Below are 12868 nucleotides of genomic sequence, written 5' to 3'. Positions count from 1 at the left end.
ACGAGGGGTGCCCAATTCAGTGTTGCTGGAAGAGAGAGAACCCCAAATTGTTAAAAATACAGCAAAAGTCTTTGAGTGGTATAGAGACAAAACAGAGTGAGAACTAAGAGAAGGAAATTGTTTTTCTATATGCTTCAATTTTAGCAGAGGGATTTTAGCCTGACATCCTGAAGAGCTGTGTCCTTAAACAGCATATTAAAAACATTAATTTGACTGACTTTGCTGTATGGAGGGGCTGCAGCCAGTGTTTTGAAATGTAGGCACTGAAGGTTCCAGAATTCATCTTTCTTGGCAGAACTCAGAATTCAGTTGATATGACCTCAATTTGGCACAGGTTTTTGTTTCATAAAACCTTCAGAAAATTATCATACCACGTTTATTTTAATGACCTATTGCTGCACAAACATGAAGTTATGCACAGCTGTGGTACCTATGACTATCAAACAAATTATGAGCAACGTAACAAATTAACAGAAGCCAAGAAGAGCCACCCATATATTGTTTGACTATTTGCAAGAATCCTTTGTGTAGCAACAGGAAAATGCTGGAGTAAATGTCACAAAAACAAAAATAACATCTTTTGCTCTGGCACAGTTTCATGAAATGGGTTACATCTGCTGCAAAAACAATTCAAGAGTAACATTTAGACCTGTCTTCACTAGTTCAGGAATCTAGCTGCCTAGAAAAACAATAAGAAATATGTATACAAAAGCAACCAGATTCTTTGACAAGGTTGTCAAATTAAGACAGGAGTCACAGAATCTATCCTAGAATGCTTTGCCAATTTCAGTATATGATAGTTAAAAGCATTTTCATCCATGACACTTCTATATGAGTAAAAGCCTCCAATAAAAAATAGAACTTAAACAGAAACTGTTCTGCTTGAAAAGCTGATACTGATTTGGTTGCACTAATAATCTGTATGATTACTTCCATATGAAACAAACCTAAAACAAACCCATTTCTACCCACTAGAATTCTCAATTATGTATTTTGTATGGTTTCACCAACCCAGGCCAAAGGAGGCTTCAGAGCAAACTTTCTCCATTAGAATAATTTCTCAGTCCCCACTCTAGACAAAAGCACGTGACTTTTTACAGCTGCTGTTCAGCTTCTCTGCCCAGCAGGGAGACAAGACCCTCTTGAGGAACTTCAGAGGACAAAGTACGGCTGCTTGCCTCAGTGGTAAGAGATCAATGAACATGGGCAATGAAGGCAATTTCATCAAGAGATCAAATACTGTTTCTTCACTGTAGTAACAGGGTTTCTGTACCTTGTCTAATCCACCAAGTTACCCAGCAACAGTTCACACTGACAGTATCTGAACAATGAGATGAACTTTTGAAGAACACCCATCAATGGGCATTTTGCTCCTCTGTGCAAGTAACATGTTTTGGCAACTAAGGGGTGTGATTTAAAGATTCTGCAAGGAGTAAGAGAAAGAAGTAAGTGTTTACTTAGTGGTCTCTGTAATTCTGCATGCTGTTTCTTTTTCTGCTGAGGTAGCAAGTGTTTGAATAAGCCTTATTCATCTTAATCATAGTAAGATGAAAGTGTTGAAAGTTTTTGCCTTCCAATAACTACCATGTGTTCCCTTTTGAAAGCCTGAGATACAACAAAAGAAAAACTTCAGCTATTTTTTATTAATGTTGTCAGTTTGTCTTTCTGAAATATTTTAACATTGCCTCTTTTTTTGAGTTTCTTTTTGACAGGCTAGGTTTTAAGGAAGGTAGAGAGCGATTAACTAACCTTTGTTTATTCAAGTTCATTTACTTAAGCGTCTTGGGTCAATACAGGATGAGTGTCCACTGATGAAACTCTTCACTCTCAGAAGATGCAGCAACTGCCAGGACGTGAACGTTTCCCCAGCCCAGCTTGTTTGGAACTAGTCCTACACCCAGCCCTACCAAGGGAACTTGGTCCCATCCCCAAAGTCTATCCAAGTGCAATTTTGTCTCCAAAACACCTTTTTCCCAGTCACAGTGAGTTTAGAAATTAATTTAAAACCACATAAGCTTTATGTTACACACTTGAACTTTTATTTCTTTAAGCAGCAGCTAAAAAAAAACCTAAAAACCTTACTTTCCAGGCTTTCCCTGGCACACTTTTAATCAACTTGCTTCTCCAGTCTCTCACACTATGCTTCACTAAGCCATCTACATATATTTACTAGAACTGTTTGCTTATCTCTATCAGATTATACCAAACAAAACTTCCAAACAGCATTTCTGAAAGTTTATCTGGAAGTAAGCCTAATGCTTTTCCACAGCTTAGAAAGAGAGAATGAAGGATTTCTTTTCAGAAATAAAGGCCAAATTGCAAACTGTTGAACAAAACCACTGTTGTTCATAATTATTTTTTGTCTGAAAAGGCAGTGGTAAATTAAGAAATCAATTTCCTCAGAGTTCTTACCTTATCATCTTTTTCCCCTGATTTCTTCTTCTTAGGATTATCCTTCCAAAGAGCTTCTACAGCAATATATCCTTGAAGACTCCAGTCATACAGCTGTGTGCCAGCAACCTTTGAAACATAAGTTTTTAGAAAGCATGAACTCAATAACCTGGGGAATATTGCTTTGCTTCTTATTCAAGTGGAAAAATGAGATGTTTAACTCTTCCTGTTCAAGCTCACAATGTACAGCATTAATAGACATTTTGGAAAATAATGTCCCATGAGAAATAAGAAAAAATAATGTGCTAAAAAGCTGTCTGAAGACTACCTGAATATACATCTGTACAAACAGAAGTGGAATGACGCTGTGTGGAAACAATCCTGGTTTTCTTAGTATTTGACATTCAACATAATTAACATATGCAAAGTATTTCTTAATTTGACCATACCTATTTATATTTTGACAACCCACTTAGGGTTGTCACTATTTTGCAATTTTAGATTTTCTTCTTATGTGTTTTTTAGAACTTGCTGATAGACAAATGTAATGAATAACCAACTGTCAACTCCCAAAATGCAACACAGCTAGGAAAGACTGTACTTGCTATATTTCACCAACAGCTATTTTATGACAGGAAAAGGCCCTAAGTCTAATAAAACAGTATCCCCTGTCCCTTATGTGACATGTAATTGTAATATCCATAGCACCCTTTAAAACTAAAGAGTGTTAGGTTTTTACAGCCAGGCTCAGGTCTATACTGACTTTCATTATCTGTTTCTGTATGATGAACACCAAAAAGGACAATTTGTCTGACTAAACAGCTATTAAACTAAAAAAACTTATGAAATCAAGAATTAAAAAGGTATTTCCCTATCTTCAATAGCAGGCAAAGCCACAAAATGCAAACTCTGAGAACAGGGCAAGCATAAATGTTCCTAAACCAGTTTCCTGGTGTTTCTGAAAAAGTTTCTGAACTACATTTCTAAGTCTCTTTCAGTCTCTATCAATTCGCTGTTCAGAGATTTCCTGAGCCAGAGGTGATTTTTATGCATGCAAAGAGGCCCAAGGATTTCCTTTCTATGAATTTTTGGCATGGAGTTCAAGGGGAAGTACAAATTTTTAGCATCCCTGTGCCAAGTGGTTCCACTGTGGGGTACACATGGTGTGAAGAGCCACTTCCCCTTGTTTGTCTGATCTGTAATCAGCAAGACTGATTACACCAGTTACTACACAATGGTACAAGGATGTGCTTCTCAGCAGATACCATGTGCTTCCTACCTTAAAAAAGAGGCTATTGTATAACTAGAATTAAAAGAAAACAAACCCAAATCAGAAACTACACTTCCACGTCACAACTAAATCCAAAATGTAGGCTTAAATACAAACTATCTTTTTTGTCACCATATCTAACCAATTGCTTTGGTTTAAACAAGTCTGTTGGATGCACTCCGTTTTCTCTATAGCTGAAACTGATAAGCATCATCAGAAAAAAGCAAATCAAGTGAACCAGTTAAATCTCCAAAACTGCACAATTTAAATATTACAAATATAGACAGTAATTTTGTATTTCAGTATCAGAAGTGTTCATTCTCTAGCACTTCAACAAACCAGCTAGCTCATCTGAGAAGATGGTGGTCCCTTGTGCAAACAGTACGAACCTACCAGGACTGAAAAATAATCACAATAAACAAAATGCTGGTTTTGTCTGCAATATTACTGAAGACACAGCTATCAACATGAGAAAAAACAACTTTCCTTAAGCTGTTTTTTTTTTGTTTCTGCTTAAAAATACTCCATTAAAATATTTAAAACCATGCTAAATGCCTAACAGTACAAACTTAAAAATATTCTTATTATAGGATTCATATGACCAAGTGATCTATGAATTGCATTACAAGAGAAACTGGTCATTCATGTCACTGGACTAAGTGGCTACATCACAAGGTACAGCAACCCAGACAGCTCAGTCTGCCAAAACCAATGTTTCACCAGAGCACAAACTTCCCAAGAGCCAGGACCCACAGACACTTTCACAGCTGAAAAATACAGTTCTAGGCAGACTGGAACTGCAAGCTACAAGGTGACCATGCTAAAATGCAATCGTTGTTGAATGCACTGTAAGCAGGTTTTTATGCCAAAGTTTGAACTAATAAGTTTAAAAGTTAGACTGAGTGGCTCTCAACAGGGATTCTGAAAGTTTGAGGTGACTGCGGGCCACCAACACCCATACTGGGCACTACTGGGGTAGCACCCATGGTCTCCAAGGCCTAATGTGCCACACAGCACCATGAGCACACATTGCTGACTACACTGGATGTTACACAGAATTACACACATACAGAATATTAATCAGCAATTCTTCATCTATGTTCTAGAAACTAAACTGAGAATCCACTGGTTTTTCTACATTTACACTATTGACAAAGCAGTCAGTGCCATTTCACGAGCATTCGTCAGTGAACATGGATCAAGTGACCCTGACTCCTGCTTTCCAACAAACAGCTCCTGAAATCCTGCTCTCAGCTGTGCCAGCACAGCTGTTTATGCCTTACAGACTGAACTGAGCAAGGGACAAGATATAGGTTCAAAAGACAGACGTAATGTGATTTTCTGTCAAACCAACAAAACTGGCACATCAGGAAGCTTTTTTTCTTTCAAGAAGAATGAAAGCATAACATACAGTATTTCAGTAAATTTGAAAGGTTCTAATAACAAAGGACAAAATTTAATTCTAATGTTAGTGTGATTTAAATAACTACATAATGGAAAGTTCTTTCCAGATGGAAGATGAGCCACAGTAAATGTAAAGTATTTTGAGTATATTATGATTAGCTGGAAAGCAATACCATTTCCAAACACTAAATAGGGTTCCACCAAAATAAAAGAAGCTTTAGCATTAAATTCAGTTCCCCTACTATATATACAGTCTGACCTTCTGTTGAAAGTTATTAAAAATATAGTAATACTGGCAGTGAGAAAATAAATCCCTTACAAATTTGTGATTTATTAGAATTTGTGATCTCTTATTTATTAGATTATTTTACTAAACCAGGGAAAAAACCAATAGTCAATAAATGTCTTCCATCTTCAGTTAGATCATTTTTGTCTGAAAACTATCAATGATGAACTCTGTTGCTACAACTTCACTTAGGAATTCATACATTTTAATGAAATAAAAATTTTTACTTCCAGATTAATAGTGTTGGACCTCAGCTACAAATACAATCACAAATTCTGCTGTGTTTATTTCCAACTCTCCATTAGAAAGTCTTAAATACAAGTGAGACAGAAACAAACCTCCCCTCCCCAAATTAAAAAAACCAAAAGCAACATAACACCCAGTGAAGGGAACTATAGAACTGTAAAAGAAAAAGCAGTGATGAAGTACTTAAGTGTGGAAGAAAAATAAAAAGAACATAGTATTAAAATAAAATAATTTAAATTTATGTTCCAGAGTATTTTCTATATTGTTTCATTAACTTGGCAAGTGAGCTTTGTACTGCAGGCATTCCTTTCTAGGTCTACACTTTTTGAAAGGCTTATGAAACATTTAAAAATAATTAATAGAGAGGAAAGTGTTTCTAATTTCAGATTAAAGCCTAAAAATTATGGATGGTAAGATATGATATGCTTAAAACTTTGCTTTTTTAAGAAAAGAAAGTAACAAGATAAGATTAGAGGAACCAAAACAGTATCTAGGATATTACTCTCCCCACAGAAGTTTCCAAATTCATACGTCTACTGTCCTCACCAAGTCAACAAAGCTAAACCCATCCCAATCTCCTGTCAGGTTTTTCGTTACAGTCAAACTAAGAACTGTGAATTAATCAAAGACCAATCATGCACTTCAAAGTTCTCATAAAATAAACAAAGTATTGTGAAGCTGTTAACACCAAATCTATAGTTAAGCCTGAGCTGAGCTTCTTTAAAAACAGTAACATCAGTTTGAATGGCATTCAATCACTTCCCACTTCACTGTTCAGAAGGCAAGTAGAATTTTAATACACAGTTTCCAACAGAAATGTCTAAGCTTCTTAAATTTTTATGGGCTTTTTTCCTGCCACTTGCATATTTTTCACCCTCTGAGAATAAATCAACAGAATTATCTGTATTTAGAGCATCTGAATCCTGGAAGCAGTAAAAAAAGATTCCATCAAAAATCAGAATACCACCATGATGGCAGAGTTCAAGATCAGCAGTTTTCACTTTCCCTAAGTCAATGACCTTTCAGTTTTCAAAGAACATTCCACGTTCTTGAGAATATCATATTACCATTCTCATCTTAGGGTCATTCATAAGTGGCCAGTAGTTAGACAGCAAATTTACCAAAGGCTGAAATATAAAGAATTTCATGAAAGATGCGAGTATGTGCACTGAGTGGTTAAAAGCTGGATTTGAAACACAGTGTGGTGGAGAACTAAGAATATCTGCCAGTACCACTAAGTGTGGACAGTAAGGCACATGATCTAACATCAGTAAAGGCGGTAAGCAATCCCGTGGTCCCTTCAGTTCTTTCTCTCACAGGAAACTCATTTAAGCAACTGCAAGTTAACACACTTCTTGTGTGCCTGAAACAACAAACTTCCCCATAAATAGGGAAGGTATCCAGTAAGTTTGCAGCAGAATTTATACCCCGTTCCAGAATATGCATGCTTTCTTAAAGCCCCAAACAAAAAAAAAGCAGAAAATGTAATAACATTTATCTCAAAATGTTATGATGACTCGTCTATATGAACTCTTTTTTTTCTTTCAAATACTGCTTTCATTTACTCACAAGGTATTTCATGTTTCCTTAGTATTGTACGTAAACACACAAACTGTACTCACCATATTTATGTTAATTTAGCATTACATGAGGTTAGGGATTCTGAAAGAAAATTATGTTTGTGTAACTGAAGACACTACTGCAGATGTTAGAAAAAAAATGTCAATAAAAGGAACATGTCTGATTATCTTCCAGCCCAGACTGCATCTGCTTTGACAAAATAACCATAATTTTGTTAAATGCCACTGATGTGGCTTTAAAACACAGATAACCAGTTAATATGAAGCTAGGATGCAACAATCAAAATAAAAGACATTTCTCCAAAGAAAGGTATCATCACTGACCTTTGCAATAGCAGCCGCCTGCTGAGGGTAATACATGGAGGTACCAATACCCATCAGAGCTACAGGATACACCAATTTCTTTATTTTTGAGCCTGTTTTGTAACAAAAAATCAAAAACCACAAACCATTGTTAGAGTATATGTTAACCAAGTCAGATGAATGGCCCTAATATTTTATTTATAAACAGTTTTCTTAAATACATTTTAGTATATTTTCTCTTCCATCCTACCAGTTTCTTAAGAAACATAATCACTCTGATTAGCAGGGGCCCCCTAATAGTTTGCTAAACTTTGTAAGCTTCACTAAGATCTTATCTTAGATTAACTGTGCACATAAAATCCTTTGGACATAAACTGCTGACCGAGTTTGGGCCTAGGATTGGACACATCTAGGCTCCTCTGAGTAGAAGTCTAGATAGGAAGGAGGTTGTCTCTGAATCCTGTGACTGGAGAGGAGGATCCTCCCCAGACAGGTCTGTCTGACCCTGTCCTCTATGCAGTAACTGATCAAGTGTGCCTTGCCATCAAATCCTTTCAAATCATTGCTTTATATCAATAAACACATTGCTGCTGCTCTCTTACGAGTGAAGTGCATCGCTCCAACTGCAACATGAGTTAAAACTAATTATCTCTAATGACATTTTAAACCAAGCTGAATGACTGCACAATATTCACATGATTAAACTCAGAATACCATATTCTCTACTTAGTGAGCAGCTGTGCATATTCAAGTGTTATCATTAGACCTGAAGGATTTTATTTGTACCTTCCAAGAGGGCACACAGAGACCAAGACAAAGACCAAGGGAGGAGGAATAAAATAAAGAGGACTTTTGGTAGCATCAAAATTAAGGGGCACTTCTTTTTATGGTCTGAATACTTTCTGTAAATAAGAGTCATATTTTTAACTATCACCAGAAAAAAAAAAAAAGTTTTAAAATTATGGTTCCCATCCTAAAAGATTCACAACTTTAACATTTTTAGCATGAGGTATTTTCCTTTTTATTAAACTTAGGATCCTCTAATCTTTCAATTCCAGTCCCAAGATTGCACTTCCCCTTCTCCCCTCACTTTGCTAGAGTCATAAATGATGGAAGCTGATCTCATTAATGATCACACTACTTGAGAAATGGGAATCTGAAGAAAAAGAACTTCAAACAGGGAAGTTACCTTGATTTCATTAAAAAAAGTACACTAGGAAAAAGTGAAGTACTGCTTTCACCAGCTTCACTGGAAAATTAAATATTTTGAGATGCACTTCTAATTTCTACACAGCCAAGCACACACTTCCAGTTCAACTCCTTTAGGCCTATCAAGGTTTATTTCTTGTCCAAACCATGTTCTGTCACCTACATTTCACTGCATTAAGGATAACCCAACTTAAGCACAAAATACTTCTTCACACTTAACATTTCTTAGACTAATGCTTCTTTTTATGAAAGTATGAACATTTCTTCAATAAGTGTGATGAAATTAACTGTGTCGTTTTTCATAGTACAAAATGTGCAGGTATTTATAATACATCCAGAGTTCACAAGTCTATTTGCTGAATCACCATCTGCAGAAGCTCTGCATGTGGACACACAATACTTTGAAAAAACTCAAATATATACCTAATTGGATACATAGTTTAGGAACATCTGTATTTTACCATAATTCATTCCTCTGTTGTTTTCTACAGTAACTTAAGTGATCAAGAACTTCAGTAATCAAAAATATTTTTAGGCTAAAAGACACCAAACCAGTCCTTTGCCATTTCTGCTCTACTAAGATACTTCTGGGAAATATGGAAGACTAGATTTTAGTAACAAATACAGCAATGATAAAAAAATAACTGTTGATTATTAAACGTATTTTCCCTGAAGTTTCTTTATAACTAGAGGAACAATGTAGAAACACACATGTACAGTTAATTCAGATCCCCTTGTCACAATTAAAAATCAGTACCCTAAAACCCACAAAAAATTACTTATTCAAAATCATAACATAACCAGTTCAAATGGTTCCCACTTACCTCTAGCAAGAAACAATCCAATAATTCCAGCAAAACTTATCACACCAAGTCTTGGATAAAATCCAGCAGGGGGTTTTTGGAGAAATTCATAGCCCTCTGAAAAGAAGCCAGAACAAAGTGCTTTAATGTAATGTGAAAGTGTTTTTGTGATAAGGAATTGTCAATACTCGCTGGCAATTGTTACAAAACACAAAGAGTTATCAAAACACATTTAACTATCATGCGCATTTTAGATATGCTGGCAAAAAATTCAAAGCCTTTGAGATCTTCTCTAGTGACACATGAATGAAACTGAATATTGTATTGTATTCACCAACTTTCATAGGAGCTTTGCCTTTGCTCCTGGGCCATCTGTTTTGTTTTGCTCTTTTGCATCTCAATCATATCTTTTGCAAGTTAGTGATAAAAACCTTTGCAAAATGGAATTTTACAGTTACACATTAACAAGAACTAGTTTCAGTAAAATACTGTACAAAAAAAAATCACAAAACAATGGAAAGACACAGCAGAAGCAAAGTTTACTCTATGATGGGAGTCTGGTGGGGGAATGGAAAACTATGTAAAGTCTTCCATGCTAACAAGTTCAAAAGACTGAAACCATTAAGTTTAAAAAAAAAAAAGAGGTGCAGTATCTGAAATGAGCTCTACACAGAATCCATGCTCAGTCCTGGTAAGCCTCAGTATGAAAGTATGCTCACAAAAATGAAAACAAATTTAAATTATTTTGGATTAATTCAAAATTTTTAGAAGATCCATAGACACAAAGCAAAATGAAACAGCTAAACATTACAAACAAAACACCTAATGCTTGCAACAAGTAATAAACTTTACAGGAGGTTTCAGCTACTAAGCTAGGTCATGCAAATATTGCCAGCTGGGAATAAATTGTGAGGGTTTTCCCCCTTCTCTCCTTCTCTCATAACTAATTTTTAGTGACATTGAGAAACATAAATGCTGGTCTCAGATTTTAATTGTTTAGAAATGTAGTGTCATAAGTGACCCACAAAGGAAATTCAAACAGATACACAGTAGAAATAAAATAGTCATAAATGCACTAGAAATTATACATACAATGATGCTTAATGGAATTCCCTTTAAATTGAAGATATAGTACAGTCCTGCATTTTAAACTGCTAGTTAAGAAAACTAAGCTGATTTACCTCTACCATGCTCAACAGCTTTTTCTAACTTGGGCATAGCTTTGGCATAAAGATCCTAAAAAAAAAAGAGAACAAGGGTAAATAGATATCAAGTAAGTAAAATATTGACTAATAGACTGTAATGGACCTCACAAAGAAAGGAGAAAATAAAAAACCAAAAACAAGGAAGAAAGAAGTGATGGGTCCCTAAAATAACTTACTTTAATTCCCACTTCCACCCTTCACTTACAGGGCTGTGCTTGCTCAATGTTACATTTAGCATAACTTACAGATTTTTCTCAAAGTGGTCTTTGGACAAATACAGATAATACTTTGTAATACAGACATCAATCTCAATATTTTATTGAAATCAGGCAACTGAAACTCAGAATTATCTTGGGTTTCTCAGTGTATGCAGGTACTGCAAAAACACTTGAGGTGATGCAAAGAAGTACAATACTACAATGAACTCCTTCCTCACACTTTGCAGGGGTATGTGACTCATTCTGCAAGGTGATAAATTCCATTTCCCAGAAGACTGTCTTAGGCTAACAAGACTGCATTTTGAAGTGACTTGGAAAATTAGATGTCCAAAGTAAATCAGTGACACTGCACCAACTCCACAGAACAGTTCTAGATTTTTTTCAGACTGAAAATATACAGGAAGTAAAAGAATGCAGATTGCCTTTTTATCAAAATAGAAAAAAAACCCCCTCAATAAAAAGAACCCTGATAATTGTTATTTACACTAATAATGCTTCAGAGAGATGATGTAAAGCTGTCTATAAATTAGGGGGAAAATTCAAGAACATATATACCCAAAGCTAAAGCAGAGAATAGTCTTGCAATTCTACCTGAGCTGCATCTGGGCAGAAGTGAAAGCATTTATTTAGGATACTGTATGGGTATATCTTTAGAACTTTAGAAATCTATCTCTCATGAAAATAAAAAAGTGTTAGCATGTGACACACAACATAACTTTAAATGCATGTTGGTCTTACTGAAAGTTAATTTAAGAAGAACCTGCTCTGAAGACCCCAGAGACTAAGTCTGATCTTCTGCCACAACTGAAATATAACTGGCTCATTTCTACATCTGAGTTTTGAGCTGCATTTCCACTACAGTTTAGCGATTTTGGAAAAGTAAAATGGATATACAAACCTATTTCATTCTGATTATCTCTTTGATTTTAAAGACAACTGAGACACACCTAAATATTATTTTCTTCAACATAGCAGAGATGGGCAGGGGGTATAAAACCAAAGTTGCCTCTGACTACAGTTAAGCAAGATTGCCCCAAACCCATAAAGGTTACATGCCTGCTTCATAAAATGAGTCAGTAAACCACTGCCAGGAAATGGCTTGTTGTGTGTGAGCAGAAGAGCACATCTTATGTTAATGATCACCAGACAGACAAAAAAAAAAAAAAAATAAATAGGATGACAACAGTGAGACATCAAGCAGGGTTAAAGGCTAACCTCCTCTCCAATCTCACTCCCCAGTTAGGGTTACCACAGGCAACCAAATAACACACATGTGTTCAGGAGGCCAGAGCTCTGACGACCCTGTGGAAAACCCCCCTTTCCCTTCCAAGCTGCAGCCAGTGCTCCTGCTGATGGCACTTCAGAAACACTAGACTGAGTAACACTGGAAAAATGTTTCAGTCCTGTTAAAGGTAGCACCACACAGAACTTCCAGGCAGAAAGGACACTCTGATCCAAACGCTTGGCTTGGCTTTCAATGGAGAGCTGGGCAAACAGCTAGCAGCTTAAGGGGATTCACTACAGGCAGAGGGCAAAGCAGAGAATCGCCTACAGTTTCCAAGAGACAACCACAGTGCAAGGATGCCTTCACTTCAAAAGCCTCAACATTTCCTGGGCAGGAAAGAGCAAGAAAGCTATCCTGGGGCTTTGCAATCTGATACCAACAATTTAGGCCTAGATTACAAAAATCTTGTTTTTTCTCTCTGCTCCAGAGCCTATTTTTGTATTTAATGACTATTTACTCTAAACATACTACCTAATAAAATAGATATCAGAAAGTTTTAGGGGAAAGGTCTGGGGATTGGGTTTACCACTACTTAGTGGCCTGGGATTGTCTTTCTTCCAGAGAGCTGCATTCCTTCCCTCAACATTCCAGTTCAGCAAATACTGATTTATTTTTTGCTAAGTTGTACTTTATCACAGTTGCAGCAAGGGCAACTTGGTTTTGCTGCT

The 12868-nt window shown here is 36.1% G+C and overlaps 1 protein-coding gene across 2 annotated transcripts in view; it reads right to left on the bottom strand.

The window, feature by feature from the left end:
* APOO (apolipoprotein O) overlaps positions 1 to 12868 on the bottom strand; it is a 29990-nt gene that overhangs the window by 10243 nt on the left and 6879 nt on the right. For both annotated transcript variants that reach the window (XM_005516696.3, XM_088051951.1), the window contains exons 4-7: positions 10674 to 10728; positions 9514 to 9609; positions 7502 to 7593; positions 2413 to 2520 (exon numbers count right to left, since the gene is read on the bottom strand). In XM_005516696.3, coding sequence (XP_005516753.1) covers positions 2413 to 2520; positions 7502 to 7593; positions 9514 to 9609; positions 10674 to 10728 — 351 coding nt within the window. The remainder of the gene's footprint in view (positions 1 to 2412; positions 2521 to 7501; positions 7594 to 9513; positions 9610 to 10673; positions 10729 to 12868) is intronic.

Source organism: Pseudopodoces humilis, chromosome 2 (assembly GCF_049639895.1).
Source record: "Pseudopodoces humilis isolate 2021_Gansu_Grassland_sample_001 chromosome 2, ASM4963989v1, whole genome shotgun sequence".
Classification (NCBI taxonomy): domain Eukaryota; kingdom Metazoa; phylum Chordata; class Aves; order Passeriformes; family Paridae; genus Pseudopodoces; species Pseudopodoces humilis.
This window is presented reverse-complemented; position numbering and strand designations above follow the sequence as displayed.